Genomic DNA, 18,402 nt, shown 5'->3' with positions numbered 1-18,402 from the left:
ACATAAAAAAATACCAAGACCATAGACTAGAGTGTAAGCAGATGTAGTAACAGTCCAGGCGTTCACATATTCTCCACTAAAACTTCAGGACAAGGCACCTATACATGATATACCATTGGCAGGCATCAGGCCTCCTAATATCCATATTGCTTCTCACCTGGTACCCCACCCACTGATTCCACACATGGTCTAGAAGACCAGAAGGACTGCAGTGCACATACTTGGTAGTTGAGACTAGAATGTTGGATTCAAGCAGATATAAGTGAAAACCCAGGTTTGCTCCTTACTTCTCTGTGGACTTGAACAAGTTACATGACCAGCTCAAACCTGTTTCCTATTCTGAGACTGCAAATGATGCTACCGTGTCCTAAGAAGTTTGTGAAGACTGAAAGGCACAATTTCTGAGATATGCTGAACACTCAGCAGATACCAGATCCTAAGGATAAAATGATTCAGGGAATGGGGAAGTAATCCAGTGCAAGACTAAAAATCAGATTTTGACTGTCTATTAGTTTACATTGACTAGTTATCTCATCTAGTTAATGCAGTGCAAAAGGCTACCAAAGTGTTAGGAGAACTTCAAGAAGAGAGAGGTGGTATTCAGCGCTCCGCTCTGTGGGAGTTCCCTAAGGTTTTTGCTTGGCATATTTTCCATAGTGGTTGTGTGTGGGAAAGTGCCTGAGTTGACTCACATGAAGCTCTCTAAAGAAGAGCAATTGCGGCATTAGAATCCTGGTAGAAGAGCTGGGTCCTGCTGATCCCTCTTCCCTTCAGTGGTCTGGAAGCAACTTCTTGCTACAGTGCTTGGTGTGCTCTCCTCATGTGACATCGATTCTCTGCTAAGGATCAGGAAAGCTTCCCCAAAGCTTCCCCTGTCACACTTCGTACCACAGTCCAGCCTTAGAAGACGCAACACCTCATTCTGTGACACATCTGTGCTCATCCCAAGGGTGGCCTCCATAAAGCCCCAGTCATCTGGAAGTGACTTTCAAGTCCTTGTACTCTGGGAGTAAGCTAAGAATGAACATCTCTGAGGAGGTCCACTTTGTTTCAGAAGAGACTCTATTAGCTGAACAGGGAGATGATCTTGTCCTAAAACCAGAAGGAAATACAATGAACCAAATCTTGTTATAGTAAATTAATTTCTACCCTTAGAGGGGACATTTGCTTAGAAATGCCATTATTTTTGCGCCTCACATTTTTCTTTACCAGGGTGCTCCGTGTTTACTGCTACATGACTGCCCTTCTCAGGTATGCGCCAGCATCTTTTTGGAACCACTCCTGTGCAGCTGCTGCTGACGTAATGCAGAGGGTTGAACCCTGCCCTCCAAAGTCTGATCCAACAGTCCATGAGTCCATAGTTTGCCTGTCTTACAGGATCCTTGTGAGGATTAGCATTAAAACGAGACAGTACGCAATAAATCTAAAGCATCATGTAAATGTGAGGTAATCTGGTTCGAAACCTCTAGACACACTTCTCTTCTTTGAAAATAATAGGAAAATAATTACACAGGACAAGTGTTCAGGCATCCACTGAGGAAGCTGAACTCTCGTGCCCCCGAATGCTCCACACATCTGTTAGCATCCCCTTTCTGGAGATGTAATACCTCTGATTGATAACCTCATTTTCCCCCAGTCTCCCTTTTATTAGCCTCTTTGATAGATTTAATTAAAGTAATGTACTTTATGGGGTTGTGAAGCCAGGCACTGAGTGACGTCACTTCCTGGTCGGATCTCCAGCTTCCTCTCATGGAGAGGAAAGCAGAGGAGTGGACAGGCAGGAGAGGTACACCTTGCTTCTTCTCAGTTCATAGTGTTAGGAATCCAAAGAAAGATTGGAAACATTGGGAATCCTCTAATTTCTACATTTATCTTAATTTTTTTGAAATGCTACATTAGACTCAAAGCAAGCCACATTATTTTAAATTGCATAGAAGCAACAGATTTCAAAACAAACCTAAGGCAGATTAGTTCAGCAGCAAAAGATATGAAATTTTATGTAGGCAAAGGATGAATGAGTTTAATGCAAGATAAAGAATCTGGTAGTAAAGTAAGGTAGACAGACTATGTCTATTTAATAATTTGTTAAACTAATAGCTCTTCCCTGAAAGAGGGTGGAGCTTGGGACATGGAAGTATTGTGTCTGAAAACAATTGTAAGGAAAGAGATGTCCAAAACACAAAACCATACAGTATCAGGGGTCTGGGGTAAAATTTACCGTCTTGTGAACTTTATGCCTCCTCTAATACATTTTCTCTGAGCACAGCAATTTAATCATTACACACACACACACATACACATACAATCACACAAACACAGTAAAGTACTCTTTACTGAGAGGCAGAGAGTGAAGCTTTAATTCTGAGCTATGTAAGTCACTGAACATCTCACTCAGAGAATCAATAGCTATATGTTCATTGGAAGTTAAAGTTTAATACATTTATTCTATTTATGAAAGGATAACATGACCTTTTCAAAGACAATTTTACTGAAATCATGGGGATAATGCACTCTTAGGGATGGCAAAACTCATTTTGAAGAGTCAGTAGCATCTATGGTGCCTAGGGGAAGAAAACCACATGGAGCTGTGTGGCACTTTGAGGATTTTCTGTGTGACTTTGGAAGAATCTCCTGACCTCTCAGCTTCATCTGCAAATGTGCTAATATGTTTGGAATGAGTACTCGCATAAGTGCTAGGTAATCACTGCCTAAATAGAAGAGGTTTTGATGAATGCTCTATATTTCCAGCCAAACTGAACCATCCAGTGTTCCTATATACATCGCATGTTTTCCTGACTCCACAGTTTTGTTTATTCCATTTCCATCACTGAAAATGCCTCCATCCTGCTTCTCTTGCTCTAATTTTACCCATTCTCCAAGGAGAAAGTCAACTGTCTTTGTGTCCTTGACTTTCCTTATTTCATTACCTGACAGGACAGTTCCTTCTTCCAAATCTGCTAGGATACCAGGTGTTCTGTAACTCTTATGATTTGCAGACACATATTTTAAAGCATTTAAGTAAATGGCTTATGCCTTTCCTTGAGAGAGAGCAGGAATTGTACATGATTTATCTCAGAACTTCGTGTGTGACAAAACCTTAATAAATGTTTATCAAGCAGATGGTGTGATGGTTTGTTTTATGTATCAACTTGACTAGGCACTGACAGCTGGGGATTTAATCAAACTCTAATCTAGGTGTTTCTGAAAGTATTTTGTAGATATAGTTAGCATCTATTTCAGCTGGACTTTAAATAAATGAGATTACACCAGATACTATGAATGAATCTTACTCAATCAGAAAGGCCTTAAGAACAAAAACTGAGGTCTGAGGGAGAAATTCTGTAGCATCAACTTGATTTTTCTGGCCTGCTGGTCTATCCTGTGAGTTTCAAACTTGCCTGGCTTACAGGTTTTTTCAAACTAGTTAATTGTAACAATTGCATGAGCCAATCCTTGAAAAAAATCCTTCATAGTCATGTATGATTTTGGTCTTTTTTCTCTAGAGAATCCTGATACAGATGATGAAGTTAACTCCAGTGCAATATATTCAATTTGTGGTTTAAATTCAAAGGAATTGCTTGAAATTTAAGCTCCAGGAAAACACAGATTTTGACTTTGTTTACTGCCATGCCTCCAGTGTCAAGACAGGTCCTGACACATAACAGGGGTTCAGTAAACATGGTGTGAGTTGGAGAAATAAGGGATAAATATATAACTTTATTGAAAATACTATATTTACTGGATTTGGATATTTACTGGGCTACATATTAGGCTTTTGGGAATTTGGCCCACTCCTGAGTTTGCAGCACATAGCTACTGATTGATAACTGATGTGCAGACTAATATTCTCTCGCTCCTAAGTTGATGTACATGGCAGGAAAAATTCCAGCCTATCATTCTATGTGTTCCCCTAGGAAAGTTACTTCTGCTCTTGTAAAATCATCTTCACTGGTATGATAAAATTTTGATGTGATAGAATTTAGATTGCTTTCTTTCTTCTTTGATAATTTTTTCTTCTTTCTTTTTCTTAAACTTTCGATTTTTTGAGAATGGGTCTCATTGTGTAGTCTAGGCTGGCTTTGAACTCATTGTGTAACCCAGATTGGCTTCAGATTCACAGAGGTCCTTCTGCCTCAGCCTCCAAAATATTGAGATTTCAAGTATGTGCAACCATGCCTGGCTATTAAATATGTGATTTTTATGTTTGGCCATGCCCTTAATTTTTCATCTCCTTTTGATATTATACATGCTTACATGCTATATATTGTATGATAATTCTTTATTAATCATGTCTATGAATTATTCCCTGAGACTGTGTGTATGTGTCAGAGAGAGAGAGAGAGACACAGACAGACAGACAGACAGAGAGGGTCTCGCTATGTAGTTTAGTCAGGCCTTGAACACACTGTGTAGCCCAAGCTGGTCTCAAACTCATAGTGATCCTCCTGGGATCACAAACATGAGCCACCACGCTCAACTACTTGAGAGTTTTAAAGTTGCTTCATCTGTCAAAATTCTTAAAAGTGCAATTCAGATTTTCAGAACCAGCCCGATCACCATTATGAAGAAAAAAAAGACAATTTAAGGCTTTTTCCCAAAAACCACTGTGCCTTATACCCCACAGGCTTTTGCCCTGAGCCATTACATATATTCACTGTGTACCAGGGTTTCAGATCATCAAAATATTTCTTTTGATTTTAGGGCTAGACACTTATTCTAAACTGCTTTGCAACCCTTTGTAAATATTTTCTAGAGTATTTTCTTTAGGTATATTTTGTGTTCTCTCATTCTGTAGGTGAAAGATTACTAGAATCTGACATACTTACTGGGTCCCAGAAGTCCCGAAATGTCTGTCTGTCAGTCTGTCCATCTATCCTCTATCTATCTGTCTAGCTCCTCCCTGACCTGGGCTGAGCTGGCTGAGTGCACTTTAGTAGCAGGCTGGCTCTGTCCCCACCCACGGAGAGGCAGAGGCAGTTAGCCAGGATGTGCCAGCCTGGGCTTCTTCATGCACTTTGCACATCCTTTCCCTTTGATTTCAAGCTAATTCTCACAGACCAAAGATCCCTTAAAAGCATCTTATAATATCTAACCATGGTTGTCAAGCTGTGCAAAAATAAGGAGGGAAAAATAAACAAATGAAATGTGTTAAGAATTTGTGGGAGCTCACAATGGTTTCATTTGTCCTTTCATGCTAAAATGATAGTTTCAGAACATCGTGCCTAGACGTCACCTCATCCTATGCATTTACACATTGGGGAAAGGAAATCCAGGGGAGAGGAGGACAATTTTTCTCTGATCACAGAACTCACTAATGGCCCAAATTACTGGACTAGAGTGGGACTTTCCAGACTTCCACACCACTGGGTTTTTAAAATTTATTCACTCAGAATCTATATCCTATATATTCCTACCTACTCAAACCCCCCTAAAAAATTTAAGGCTAATTTCAGTAAAATGCCACATTTCTATAAAATAATCACAAGTTAAGAAGAGTAAGGGAAATGTGTTTCCTTTTTACCTTTCCTCCTTTCTTTTGTTGGTTTTTTCTTTCCTCTTTTAAAATTCTTCTGCTTTTCCTCCACTAGATTGTGGAAAAAGCTCTGTGGAACATAAAGGATTTGAGATTTGAGAGTGGGCTTTGTTTTGTTTCCCTAATAGAGAAAGCAGAATAAGAAGGCATGGCCCATAAAGTATATTTATGGCTTAGTGTGATACTGTTGTCAGAGCTGAAGGAAAGTCAGCATTTTCTTCAAACACCCTCTCTCCAGGTTTTGCAACTTGGAATTTAAAATGAGCTTTGGACCACAACTCAACGTAGGAGGGCTCTCAGATCAGGAGAAACAACCCTTTCTATTCATAGAGTGCACTGGGCAAGGTTGGGAGAGGTGAAGCCAAGTTTTCTGATACACATGTTACAGTGCAGGGTGAGATGATCTTTTTGTGATGATGATCCTATGGAGAGCAAAGCAGGCATCACTGTGATTCCCTTGTCAGTGAGATAGGCCAGCTCCAAGAACTGGCTTCGGTCATGAGTATGTAAATGAACATGCTAAAGGAAGATCTTTTCTCTTTCCTGAGATCTTCTTGGAATACACATTTAGGGAATCAGACATACAGGTGATGCCTGTGGCAGGTTTCCATACCTTCTTTGTGTAAGGTGAAATGAAAGAACTTTCTAGAATCAGACAGTAAAAAGTTGGAAAGGAGGAAATACATGTTTTATGCTTGGGGGGGGCAATGACAAGAACAAGTCCTTGATCTTGAACCTCATGTGAAAATAGATATAAAACACTGTGTGTTTAGTGCAGAACACAGCCCTGTTGTGCGATACGTCCTTGTAGAAAGCTGATTCTCAGTCATTCTATTGTTCGAATATGGATCATAGGATCGCAGCTTCTTAGAACTAAAAGGCACAACAGGGGTCAAAATCTAAGCTCCTCGCCATCTCAGCAGCCTTCTCTAGTGTAACTTGGAAAGATGGAAGCACAACTCTGAACACCTCCTGTGGTGGGGTATTTACTAATTCATAAGGCAGCGTTTCTGTGCAGAACAGCTCTTATTGTTAGAAAATGTTTCCATATCCTGAGCTTTATTTCTGAAGCTTTTATTTCTGCAGCTACCACCCATCTCTCCTATTTCCATTCTGAATAGCCACACAAATCTAAATTAATTTTCCCTTAATCAGTTAACTAATTGTACAGAGCAAAAACAAGTCAAACATTTACTCTCTTTTCATGATAAGGCACCTTCAAAACAGGATCCAGTAGCCAAGAACAGGGAGGCTATGAGTTGGCATGGAGGATTTAGAGCTGGGTGTTTTCGCAGGTTCAAGGGCTAAGAGATAACATAACAGTGTCAAGAGATTGATTGGCCCAGAGGGCCCCAAGATTTTTATAGAATGGCTGATGGGATAAGGCATTCATATGCAAAGATTTCTAGAGCCATTGATAACTGTGTGCCCTCAATCACTTTGACTTTCCTCACTTGAGGTGTAGAAGTGAAGGCAAATGAGTTTCCCTGACATAGTGAGGGATCAAAACTTCAGGCTCAATCTTTTTGAAGTTACTCTGTCATAAAGTTTATGGATTTAATGGTCTGTGCTTAAGCATTTAAGGTAGGGAGAAGAGGAAAGCAAAGGCTTTGTTTGCAGTCGTGGAACTTGAATCAAGCTTTGAGATCAGGTGGTGGATGTGAAATGTTTGGTGAAGTGTTTCCAGATGTTAAACTGTAAAAGATTATTGGTGGTTTTATTGATGCTCAGTGGTTCCTAGTAACAGAGTCAGAGAGGTTTAATGGAAAGATTCTGGATCAGAAATCATAGACCTTCCTTAGGGGCCCAAGTCTGCCACCTTGTACATATACCGACTCTTCTGTTTAATCTGTGGAACATTGATGAATACCTACTATGAGCCAGATTCAGTGATTGGTACTGGAGATACATCTATGATCAAGATAAACATAGTCACTGACTACCCAAGGGGCACATTTTGTAAGGGAGACAGACAAAAGGTCAGACAACTACTATGCAATGTGAAGAAACAACAGTATGAGAAGGTTCAAAGGCAATCAGAGCTTAGAAGGAGACTCTATCTAGACTTCGGTGTGTGCCTACCTGACCTAGGCTTTGGTGGTAGGAGAGCTCCAGGAAAAGTCATTTTCAAGAACTAGAGAGCTGAAGCTTGACAGTTACTACCTGATGACTCCCAGAACCTTAGTTGCCTATCTCCACAATCTGGATAATAATAACAGTTTTGAATAATTTGCTTTAGTGGGAGATACTAAGGAGCTGTGAATAAATTTTGGTGCAACAGTGTTTCATCAAACTGGAAAATGCTCTATCATTGTAGGGAATGTTAGTAAGCTATCAGATATTGTTATCTTCATTGCTAGACTTCGTTTTCTACTTTCTGTATGTTTAGATAGGCTAGAATAGATTAGAGCGGAGAGATTTACACTGCTCTTGTTATCTTGGTAGCTAGGCCTCATTGGACGTAGGTGGAGGATTGGGGCAAGGATCCTAGCACAATGTGAACATGCCAAAGGGGTGGCTACACTTGAGGTCCACTTTGCTAGAGCCAAACTGAGCCAGGTGAAGAAGGTCACCCATACTGTGATCTCTTGGGAGTGGACTTCACTTACATATCAGCAGCCATCAAATGCAAAACTGCCCAATTTGCCTTAAGCAGGGGTGAACACACCTGAAAAATTTGGGTTTGTAAAGTGAAGAGATTTAGCTCTACTCTGAAGTATTCATCTATTGCTAAGAAAAGATAGTAACCAAGTGATTCCAAATGCCAACAATTCATTTTATTGGTTTATTGAGATTTAAATTTCACGTGTAATGAGTACTTTTTTCCAAGGGACAATTTCCTTTCCTTTTTAAAGAACATTTTTTTTCCTTTCATTTCATGGCATTTTCCATGCCCATCCTAGCAGTATGAAACATAATAAATATTTGCTAAATTAGAAGTTAATATGAAAAATATTTGGACTACCACTCTCCATACTCTCAGGCTAAGACTCATTCTCAGTGATCCAGTTCTTCTATCTACAAAGTAAAAATGGAAGATGGGATTCATCTTTCAAGTTCCTTCTACCATCAACATGCCCCATGTCTGTGATGTTCCTTTCTCTTTTTCTGACTCATTTTCAAAGCACAAGAAACACAGGTCACCTCCATTTGTCAGACTCTTATTGAAAATCCAGCTGTCCAAGAATGCCAGATCTTGTGGCCTGGCCTGCTATTTAAATCACTGTCAAACCAGAGAAACTTTGTTTAAAATTATATTTTGTTAATCCATCATGTGGGTATGCAGCTTGCTATTTTTAATGTGTGCCTTGCACAACCCAGTTACTCATGACTGAGAGTTTGCCTTGGAACCTCAGAGTTGTATTTAAAAACAAACAGCTCCAGAAAAGTAAGATTTCTTTTACAGGCTAATGGACTTTTGGAATGAAGGAGTAGCAGAGGGACAAACTCTATTTTCCAGTGGAAAGTTCATAAGTTTCACTAACCTTTTCATTGCTGAGGAAGCAAGAGAAGAAAGAGCCTACCTTCATATTTATGTAGATGGACTGTTCAGTCATTTGTTAAAACTCTAGAAATATATACATTATTTTTTAACAAATCTCAGACACCTTTGACATCTTCCAATAATTCTCTTTCTCTTCACTCTCCCCTTCATCTCTTTACTTTTGCTTATACACAGGGAAAGAAAATGATGTGAAAAAAAATAGACTCATGCAGAAGTATCTGTTATTAAGAACTTTTCTGTTGGAAAACCACAGATAGTTTAGGTTGAGCTATGTGATTGTAGCAAACTCACCTAAATGCTGACATTCTGAATTTTGAGGAATGATATTCTTTCTTTCTTTCAGACTCATTCATTAAAATAAGATGGGCCAGGAACTTTCCTTGGGGAGGGTGCAGGAACTTTCTACGATGCGTGTTTACAAAGGTGAGGGGATACAATATCAGTCTCTGAGGGTCTCCTAGTTTACTAGGGCCTCCAAATTAAAAATTCTCAAAAAAGAGATCCAGCAGGAAGTATGGTTCCTGATCTTTCTCTACTTTTCCAATTTAAGAAATGATATTTATATCATCTTGTCACAGCTTTATAAAAGCTTATGGAAGTTATTTACCATCCAGTTACTTTCTCTAGGCAAACAGGCACATTGACGGTCTATGAGTCATAGGATTCTGATCTGGCTGATGGAAAGTAGAACACGAAAGAACAATACAGAGACTATTCATTGACTCAGAACTTCCAAGGTCCAGAGCTCAGGTGCATTCCAAGTAATTTCTGCTAAGTACCTGTTGTCTCTCTGACTATAAAAATCACAAGAAAAGGCACCAAAGGGAGGAGCAATGTCTCACTCATGGTTATGGAAATGGACAATGAAAAATGTCTTTTTTTTTGTGCCTATTTCTAATTGTACTACATAGACTAGAGATAAACTGAGAAACCATTCAGATCCATAAGATAACTGTCCCTCTGCTAGCTGTCTCACTGAAGTCTACCATTGATAAGCACTGAAAGACAGGTGTCAATCAACAGTGCTGAAGTTCTATCCACTTGGGAGGCTTAGATCATTGCCAAATAGTGGTCAGCCTCTCTCATGATGAGAAGACAGGACCACACAGCGAGGCTAGGAGAGTCAGAGGTTTTTATTATTATGATTAGTAGTATATGTTTATGATACATAACAATTATATTCATCTTGGGAACTGGCACATATTACAAAGATCTAGAGATCTAAGTGACTTCTTCCTCAGTCCACAGACATTTACCTGGGCATATATCTTCCCTCTTTAAAGTTGATCAGAGAACAAAGTTTGCTTTAAAGAGGAAGGAATCAAAAGCAAAAGGAATGAACTGATTTATGCCAAAATTCTTCACCCATGACTTGACTCAGTAATCACAGAGGGCCTTTCTGCAGAGTCAAGTGCTGTGGGAAATAATATGAACAAGATGCCCTCATTCTCAAGAACCTCATGATCTGGGACTTGCCTGAACAATGATAAAGCAAGGTTAAGATTCATCAGCCTTCAATGCACACTTCTGTAAGGGTTCGAGGGAGCTTCCAAAGAAGGTGTGTCACCAGCTTGAGCAAGGGCCGGGGTGGAAAAGTGGTTTTGGTGTGGAATTGGGAGAGGGCTGATCTGTGTTGTGTAATAATCATGGTGGCAACATTGTGGACAATTCATTTTGGAAAAGGGGAAGAATTACATTGATAACAACAACCGTAGCAGCTGATATAGTTAATTTCTATTGAGTGTTTAATATATTGTTCTGAGTACCAAGTGCTTGATATGATTTATTTCATGTAATTCTCAAAACAACCAATGAGAAAGGAGTTACTATTATTTTAAAGTACGTATGGCAGAGTGTGGGCTTCCTTACAGGAGTAACAAAGCAATGTGTACTTTGGGCTACAAGAACTCAGGTAAGAAAAGAAAAAGGGCCTGACCCAAATCAGTAACTGTAAGTGTTAGGTTTTTCCTTGGGGTGGTAGAGTAGCAAGAGCAGAAAAAGGAAAAAAAGAAAAGGGCCTTTACTGCAGGCACTGGAGGGCTTCAGAAGAGTGCAAGATCCCTCTGACAGAGGGTGGAATTTGAAGGGTCTGGTAGAATGATGTGTTGATAACCGATTGGGGGGAATGTTGGCACATGCACAAAAAGCAGCAGGTTCAATTTCAGCTTGGAAGAAGTGGAAGTTAGCATTAAAGGGACATGCTGTGATCTTTGGGGCCCAGCGCCATGTAGGACAGGTGCCACTCTGAGCTTGGTAGAGCTTCACAGGGGCAGAACCCATCATTGTGGGACAGAGAAATGTCTTTTGGAGAATTAAGCAGGATAATTTTTGTTTCTAAGGGTCAATGGACCTGCTAAAATGTTTGCATCCCATAACCACTAACATCGCCTCTGAGATCCCATTCGGGTAAGAAACTGTGATTTACATGAAAAACCTAACTCCCTTGCAGGATCCAGGCCTTTGGCTTTTCGTGGTCCACCCAGGTCCTGGCAAATAGTGAGTGTCATATTCTATGAAAGATAATATTTTTCTCTCTTTCTCTACATCCAGCATTGTCTGCAACCTCAGGGTCACTTTGGTTTCCCTGTTATGGAAAGTCAGACTTCATTAGGTTACTATATCTTAAATAGTTTGTTAAATGGAGTAGGCTACTGTCCAGGGAGAGGGCAAAGGAGAAGGTATCTTAGTGGTTAGCGGGAGTGTGTGCAGGGCAGGATGGGCTTTTTATAAGCTTGGTTCTCTCCTTCTTGGCAATTTTTGCCAACAGAGGCGATCCGTTTCATCTTCCTTAACGCTGGTTCCTTTCGCCATCTAAAGGAGTTTGCCGGTTAGAGATGAGAACGCGTCCTAGCCCGGGACACGCCCTGATAATCCGCAGAGCAAGCCTCTTTTCTCCTTGAGAGCGCTGGGCGAGTCCGCGGGGGAGCTGGAGGTGCAGAAAGAACACGCCTGCACCTCGCGCGTCTGCCTGAATCCTCACTGGCGAGCGACGCCGACACCCGCGTGCAGACCTCTTGTCCTGTATTTATTGCTTCTCTCCACCGGGTGCGCTGTCCCTTTAAATGGGGACGCTGCTGCTGGCTGGGTAGCACTGGAGCCGGCAGCTTGTTGATTTCAGAGCTGGTGAATTTCACATTGTTTCCACTTCACTTTCCTTGCCCGTGGGGGAAGGCGCGGGTGGGCGCTCGGATCGCGATCGCGCGGCCGGCGAGGACTCGGGCAGGGCCAGGGTCGGCGGCGTCGCGGCGGGCGTGGGGCCGGAGCGTGGAGGTGCCGGGGCCCCGCGCGCTCCCCTCGCTGCAGTCCGGGTGCGCGGAGCCGGGACGCGCGGGGCGCACGGAGCGGGGCCGCCCGCCTGGACGGCTGCGCGCGGCGGGCCGGGCCGGGCTGGGCCGGGCCGGGCCGAGAGGGGCCGAGCCAGGCCGGGCGGGGCCGGGCGGGGAGGGGCGGGGAGGGGACCCCGGGCGGGAGGGGACGGCAGGGGGCGGGGAGGCAGTCGCCGGCGCCGCGGAGCTGCTGCTCGGCGCGTTCTGCACGAAGATGGCGGCTCCCACCGTCAGCAAGGCAGCCTCCCTGGGCTGCAACAACAAGCCTGCGTTCCCGGAGCTGGATTTCAGGTCGGGAGCCCGGGTGGAGGAACTGAATAAACTCATCCAAGAATTCACCAAGCACGACCAGCGTGAATACGACGACCAGCGAGCGCTGGAGATCCACACCGCCAAGGATTTCATCTTTTCCATGCTGGGTAAGGAGGAAAAGGGGGAGGCGTGCGTGTGCGCGCGTGTGCGATGGGAAGCGGCGCGGCGTGGAGAGCCGGCACCCGCTGCCCGGCGCTCTCCTTAGGGTTTCCTCCCCGGAGCCGGGTGCCCGAGGTGTGACCCTCGCGTTCCGCCCCTTCGCTTCTCCCTCTGCCTCAGCCCGAGCTGCTTCTCCTCCCTCACAACTCCACTTTGCGCCGGGCGCCCCTTTTCTTCCCGGTTTCGCCTTCTGCTTCGTGAATTTCGCAGCGTTGGGTGCGGGCGGCAGGTGAGGGGTCGGTGGCAGGCGCTCACGGTGTGGGGAGCCCCTGAAGCAGCACGGTGCAGGTGAGACGCGGGGCACCTTTATTTGGAGGGCTCTGGGACCTTCGCCTTCCTGGCACCGGTTTAGGGGTCCTCTCCCCAGCCTGGCGCTCTCTGGCTGGGCGCCGGAGCGACAAGTTGCTCCGCCGGTCCCGCGGCGCGGAGCTGTCTCGCTGAGCCCCCGGGTGGCCAAACTTGTTAGGTGTTCCGGAGCAACCCGCCCAAGTACTCTAGGAGCCCGGGAGTTCTTGCAACTTTGATTTGCAATTCGACTTGCCCTTTGAAGCTCTAGGAAGCATTTCCGGTGCTTCTCCAACGTTGGGGCTGAGCTCGGAATTTCTCAGGACCCGGCGTTGAGCTCTGGCTGCATAGAAGCGCTGACCCCTACCTCTTGGTGTATTGACCCAGCGCTGACCGGGATAGATATCTACTGTCACCAGCCAGTCCCTCACCTACAGAGTATTGAATTCAATGTAATGGGAAAGAATTGAGCCCGGCCTGGGAGACAGACGCCTCCTCCCCACCCCGCGTCCTGTATTTGGGATTATTGCTGCTGAGTTGTACAATGAGTGTCCCCTGCAGGCAGCCTCCCGCGAGGAATCGCGGCTGTCATGCGGTAGGTGGCCTCGCCGCAGGACTGGGGCTCAGTGTGGCGCTGCGCGTCTCCCTGTGTGTGCGCTACAAATATCCTCAGCCAATTTTACACAGGAGTAGGAAATGTGATTGCAAAGGTGTTTCCATCGCCGAGGGAGACGGCTTTTTTCCTCCTCCCTGCGATCTAGTTGGATTTCAGCCTGCTGCCTGTAGCTGCTTCTACCCTTGAGCCACCTCATTCGCTCTGTATTTTCTCGTCCGCCACAGCCTAAGTCGTGCGTGGAACGCGTTGAACGTGGTCCAGTAATCGTTTGGGGAAGTTGGATGGAACAGGTTAAAACTTGGGGCTACACGTTCCCCTTTACCTTTTGCTCACTCACCGAGTGTATTCTAGATAGTGAAGTGGAAAAGATTTTTACTGAGATATTTGACATCTCAACTGTTTAGATGCATTGTTAGTGCTGTTTAAAATCCACAACCGGGTGGAACCAGGTTTCAGAGGGAGGCTTCAAACCCTCACAAAGAGAACCAACCCTGTGATTGTCTGGAGGTTAGGGATACTCAGGGAAACTCAGGGCGGTTATTTAAGTTGCTTAATCATGGCCTTTCTCTTTGGTATAAATAACAGAAACCTACCATTGTACTCCTACAGCTCCCTCATCAGTTTTCATGCCTCTTGCCCAAGGTCCTTTGCTAGAACAAGGGGGTCACAACCCGTCAGGATAGCACCTGATCACAAGATGGATGGGAGATCTGGGGGACCGGTAGGTTGAAGTTGGAGGCTCATTAGGGACTTCTGTGCTAACCCTGCATCTGATAGACTGCCCTAGCAAAGCTTTGATCCAGATATGGAGAGTGAATTGTTCCGGGGTGTTTAATGTAGTCAAGCGTGTTGTATCATGGGTGGCATTGCGTTGACAGGTAAAACTAGATTTGCTTCTCTTCCTTTTTTACTCAGTTGACCTTGCAGGAGGAGGCTTTCTTGCCCCTGGGAATTGAGTATTTCCACCTGCAGGAGACAGCCTGCAGGACAATCACTAAAGCCCTTTGCCCCTCTGGGCGCTGCAAGGCAGATGGCGCGATGTGCTAGCCTGTGTGTGGTGCTGCATCCATTTTGGAGGCCCCTTCCTTTCCCTTAATGAGGTGCTGGCTACTCCAGACAAGTAAAGGTTTGGTGACAGCAAGGGTCCCCATGTGGATTTACTTTTTCCTGAAGCAGATTTTGGCTTGGCTTAAGGAACAAAACCTTTTTTTGTACACTTTGTTTCACTTGCCACAGCCTTGGGTCTTTCATGAATATGGGAATGAGGTGTTTTAGTGATCTCCAGTCTGCTAGGGTGTCACCTGGGTCGCATCAGGCCCTCATTTTAGGGAGTCATTGGGGAGGGGTTAGTTCTCTTGGCTTTGTTCTGCTTCTGTCTGGCTGCACCTGAGGACTGTCAGCAGCTTAAAGGGACTCTGAAATGTCCAAAGAATTTGCTGCCAGCCTCTGTCGGTAGAGCTGTGAGGATGGGGGCCAGCAAACCAAGCCACTCTCTAAGAGTTCGCCTAGAGTGAAGTCCTTCCCCCTCTGCAGACCTTTTCATTCTGTCCTGTTCGGAGACAGTTTTACAAAGAAGAGTCAAGGTGCAGCAGACAGTTGTCATACTGATGACCTGTTAGGACCAACACATTCTGCTGTCTGCTGCGGGGTTGATTGGAGCCCACTGGTGGCCACATCGGTCTGGTTGACCTGTTGTTCTTCCTCTTGCTTGCACCTCTGTACCCCTGATTCCTTTGGAGGCCAGTGTTAGCTGGAATCACCCAGACTCCTTATTTCTTTATCCTTTGGTCTTTTAGAGAATGTTACTGCTATTATCCAGTTAATATTTGAGAGCCCAGATTGTGTGAGAGGCTGGCAGTGCATAATAAACACCATTTATCAAAATTCAGAGAAATTGCCAGAGTTCATTAATGTTTTAATAATATTTGGTATTTGCATAATGTCTCTGCCGGCTCTTTTGTTATCTTCATTCCCTGGTGAGGTTGTGTGGAGGAAGCTGGTTGGGTTTCTGTAGGGGTTAGGTGAAGAGAGAGGGTATGGGGAAGCTAAGAGAAGGCACAAAAGAGACACACAGTCAGCGAAGCTACACGCAAGTGGTCCTGACAGTGGCGTGGCTGTTAGAACAGTTGTTTGCTGATCACCTTCTCAGGGCCAGAACTTCCCATTGCCTTTGAGAAAAGTTGCTTTACCATCACATTGGTGAGGTGATTGAAATTAGTGGGATTAAGAAACAAAAAAGGTCATATGGCTAAGAAATGACAGAGATCTTACCAAGATGTACTCCTGTTCCTCTTGATACTATTAGATATAGATGCATGAAATATTTAGAGGCAGACAGGGCTTTGGTTTTTTTTAAATTACTTTGAGGATTTGTTTCTGATTTCAGCTAAAAGTATTAGCATAATACAAGCAGCAGTTGAACTGATTTTTGGAGCAGGCTGAGTTCAAGTATCTTATTCCGTAATAAATTCACCTATTTGAATGTTTGATTGAGAAAATCATGGTCATTATAATAAAATGTTAAAATCTGTACATTCAGTCCCAGTCTGCCTCATGCTGGTTGTGGATTCTTAGTTTTTTTTTTTTTTTTTTTTTTTTTATTTAGCATGGATAACAGTAATGCATTCTCTCAAAATTATGTCTGAAAGTGAAATTGCTTTGCTAAAAAATAATGTATGTGATTTTTATCACTTATTTAAAGAAATGTGCTTTATTAGAAAATTTAGTGAAGTTCAGCTAGTTATTCCTGCAGCTTTATTACAGCAGGACTAGGGCTTACAGTTAACAGTAGGTTGGGAGGGTACTGGCTTTTGCTATAGGGAGCAAAATCAGTTTCAACATGTTTTGCCATTTGTTAAGGCCGTAATATGTGCTGACCATGATTCTGGTTGCTTTGCACAAATCCGTTAGCTCCTGTACTCATCTGACAACTTGATAAGTATCATCCTCCCACTTTTGAAGATGAAGTACATACTTTTGGAAGATGAAACGTGGATCCTCAAAGAGGTCAAGTACTTAGACCATGTGCTCCCAGAGCTTGGGGTTAGACCCAGGTTTTAGAAGTAGTTGTTCCTTTTGTATCCCTCTTGGGTCTAGCAACCAAAAGGGACCACCTTCCTGGTCATAGTCCCCTTAGCCTGTGGGAGCTGGGTAGTCTCTCTGTGTCTGTTTCTGTCTGCCCTCTTTTGTTCCTGTCTCTCTTTTGTGCACTCAGCAAACCCTTAATGAATGTCATGATGTTTGTCAAGCAATACCCATGATTCTGAGATAAAATAGCAGAAACATTGAGAAATTCTCAAGGATCCTTGGAGAATGCTCCTCTTCGCCTCTGCACACTAACTATTAAGAGGCTAGCTTGCTGTCTGCCATCTCCTCCCAGGCCAGTACACACAACCTGGCTACTTCAGAGGTTTAAACTTGAGTGGTGCTTTGTAGTACTCTTGGCCTGCTGTATTTAGAGGCTTTTTTTACATCTCCAGAGTAGGCCATTTTGAAGCCCTGATTTCGTGGTGTTTGAATGATCTTCTTTTCTTACTAAATTCACCAAATAGTCTTAATGTGAATTGTTGCTTTGTGGGCTTTCAACTGCTTAGTATGTTCTTGTAATCACCAGTGTGCTATATCTGTAATAGATCAGTAGATCATCTCTGAAGTTTGTTCCTCCTCTGAAAACATCCAGGATAGCTGCAAGGAGAGTCCTTCTTCATTACTTCTGTGCTAATTTGAATTGGTTTCAGTTCTCCTTCCTGGGTTTGGCCAGTGGCTGCCCTGCATCCTTGAAGAGGAGCTGGCCCTGGAACTGTGAGGGCTCTGGGTCTTCTCCTGAGTCCTTACTGTGCCACCCCTGGGTCGTGCATTGCTTGTAAGTAGGCTGAGTCCCTTTGGGGTCTACAGACGTATTAGACTCCTTCTTGTCAGACTGAGAACTTAGCTTTGAGTGTTAGGCCTTTGGATTCTCCTAGGAAGCTTTTTCACAATTCAGAATCCCTGGTCCTGTTTTGAAACCACTGATTCAGAATCCATAGAGACCCTGTCCTGGCTGCTCAGTGCTTCTCCTACTGTCCTGAGTCTTGCTGAGTGCTGCGCATTCTCTGTGCCGTAGAGCTGCTCCTAAGCAATGATCCTGGCTGACTCTTGAGGCTTGAGCCAGACTGTGAGGCTTCTAGGAGTCTGCTGGCCCCTAGACGATAACACTGGAGTCCTCCGAGTGGGATGGGTTAGGGACACACAGTGAACGAGATAAAGAGTGTTCACTGTGTGAGGAATTGTGCTACACTGTCACGTCATGATGTCACCCAATCATTGCTATAGGCTTTGAGTCCGAGAACTATGGGGAACCTTAGGATGAGGGAAAGTGGGGAATTTGTCCAAGTTTACCAGCAAGTCTGTAGAACGGCTGGGACCTAACCAAGGTTAGGCTGATGCAAAGCTTTGTTCCAGCAAGGGCAATATTCATGCTCAGCAGGGCTATGAGAGCTAGATTCTAGCTCTGACTTCTCTAGTGAGTTGGCTTGTCACTTTGTGCAAGTCACTTAGCACTCCCTGAGCACCTGCTGCTGAGTGTTTAAGCATGTGTAAGGCGGCTTTTTTTTTTTTTTTTTTTTTTTGTCTTTTTCCTTTTTATTGGTACCGGGGATCGAACTCACGACTCCCTGCTTGCAAGGCA

The 18,402-nt window shown here is 43.9% G+C and overlaps 1 protein-coding gene across 2 annotated transcripts in view; it reads left to right on the top strand.

The window, feature by feature from the left end:
• The first annotated feature begins 11,917 nt into the window (after window positions 1-11,917).
• Window positions 11,918-18,402, top strand: part of Mb21d2 (Mab-21 domain containing 2) — a 108,521-nt gene continuing 102,036 nt past the window's right edge. Inside the window, exon 1 of one of the 2 annotated variants that reach the window (XM_003477092.5) lies at window positions 11,918-12,783. In XM_003477092.5, coding sequence (XP_003477140.1) covers window positions 12,579-12,783 — 205 coding nt within the window. In that variant the 5' untranslated portion in view covers window positions 11,918-12,578. Of the gene's footprint in view, window positions 12,784-12,811; window positions 13,124-18,402 lie in introns of those variants that run through there. The other variant, XM_063261240.1, reaches the window with a different exon arrangement.

Source organism: Cavia porcellus, unplaced genomic scaffold (genome assembly GCF_034190915.1).
Source record: "Cavia porcellus strain 051 isolate PalLab524CR breed Dunkin Hartley unplaced genomic scaffold, mCavPor4.1 scaffold_14, whole genome shotgun sequence".
Classification (NCBI taxonomy): domain Eukaryota; kingdom Metazoa; phylum Chordata; class Mammalia; order Rodentia; family Caviidae; genus Cavia; species Cavia porcellus.
This window is presented reverse-complemented; position numbering and strand designations above follow the sequence as displayed.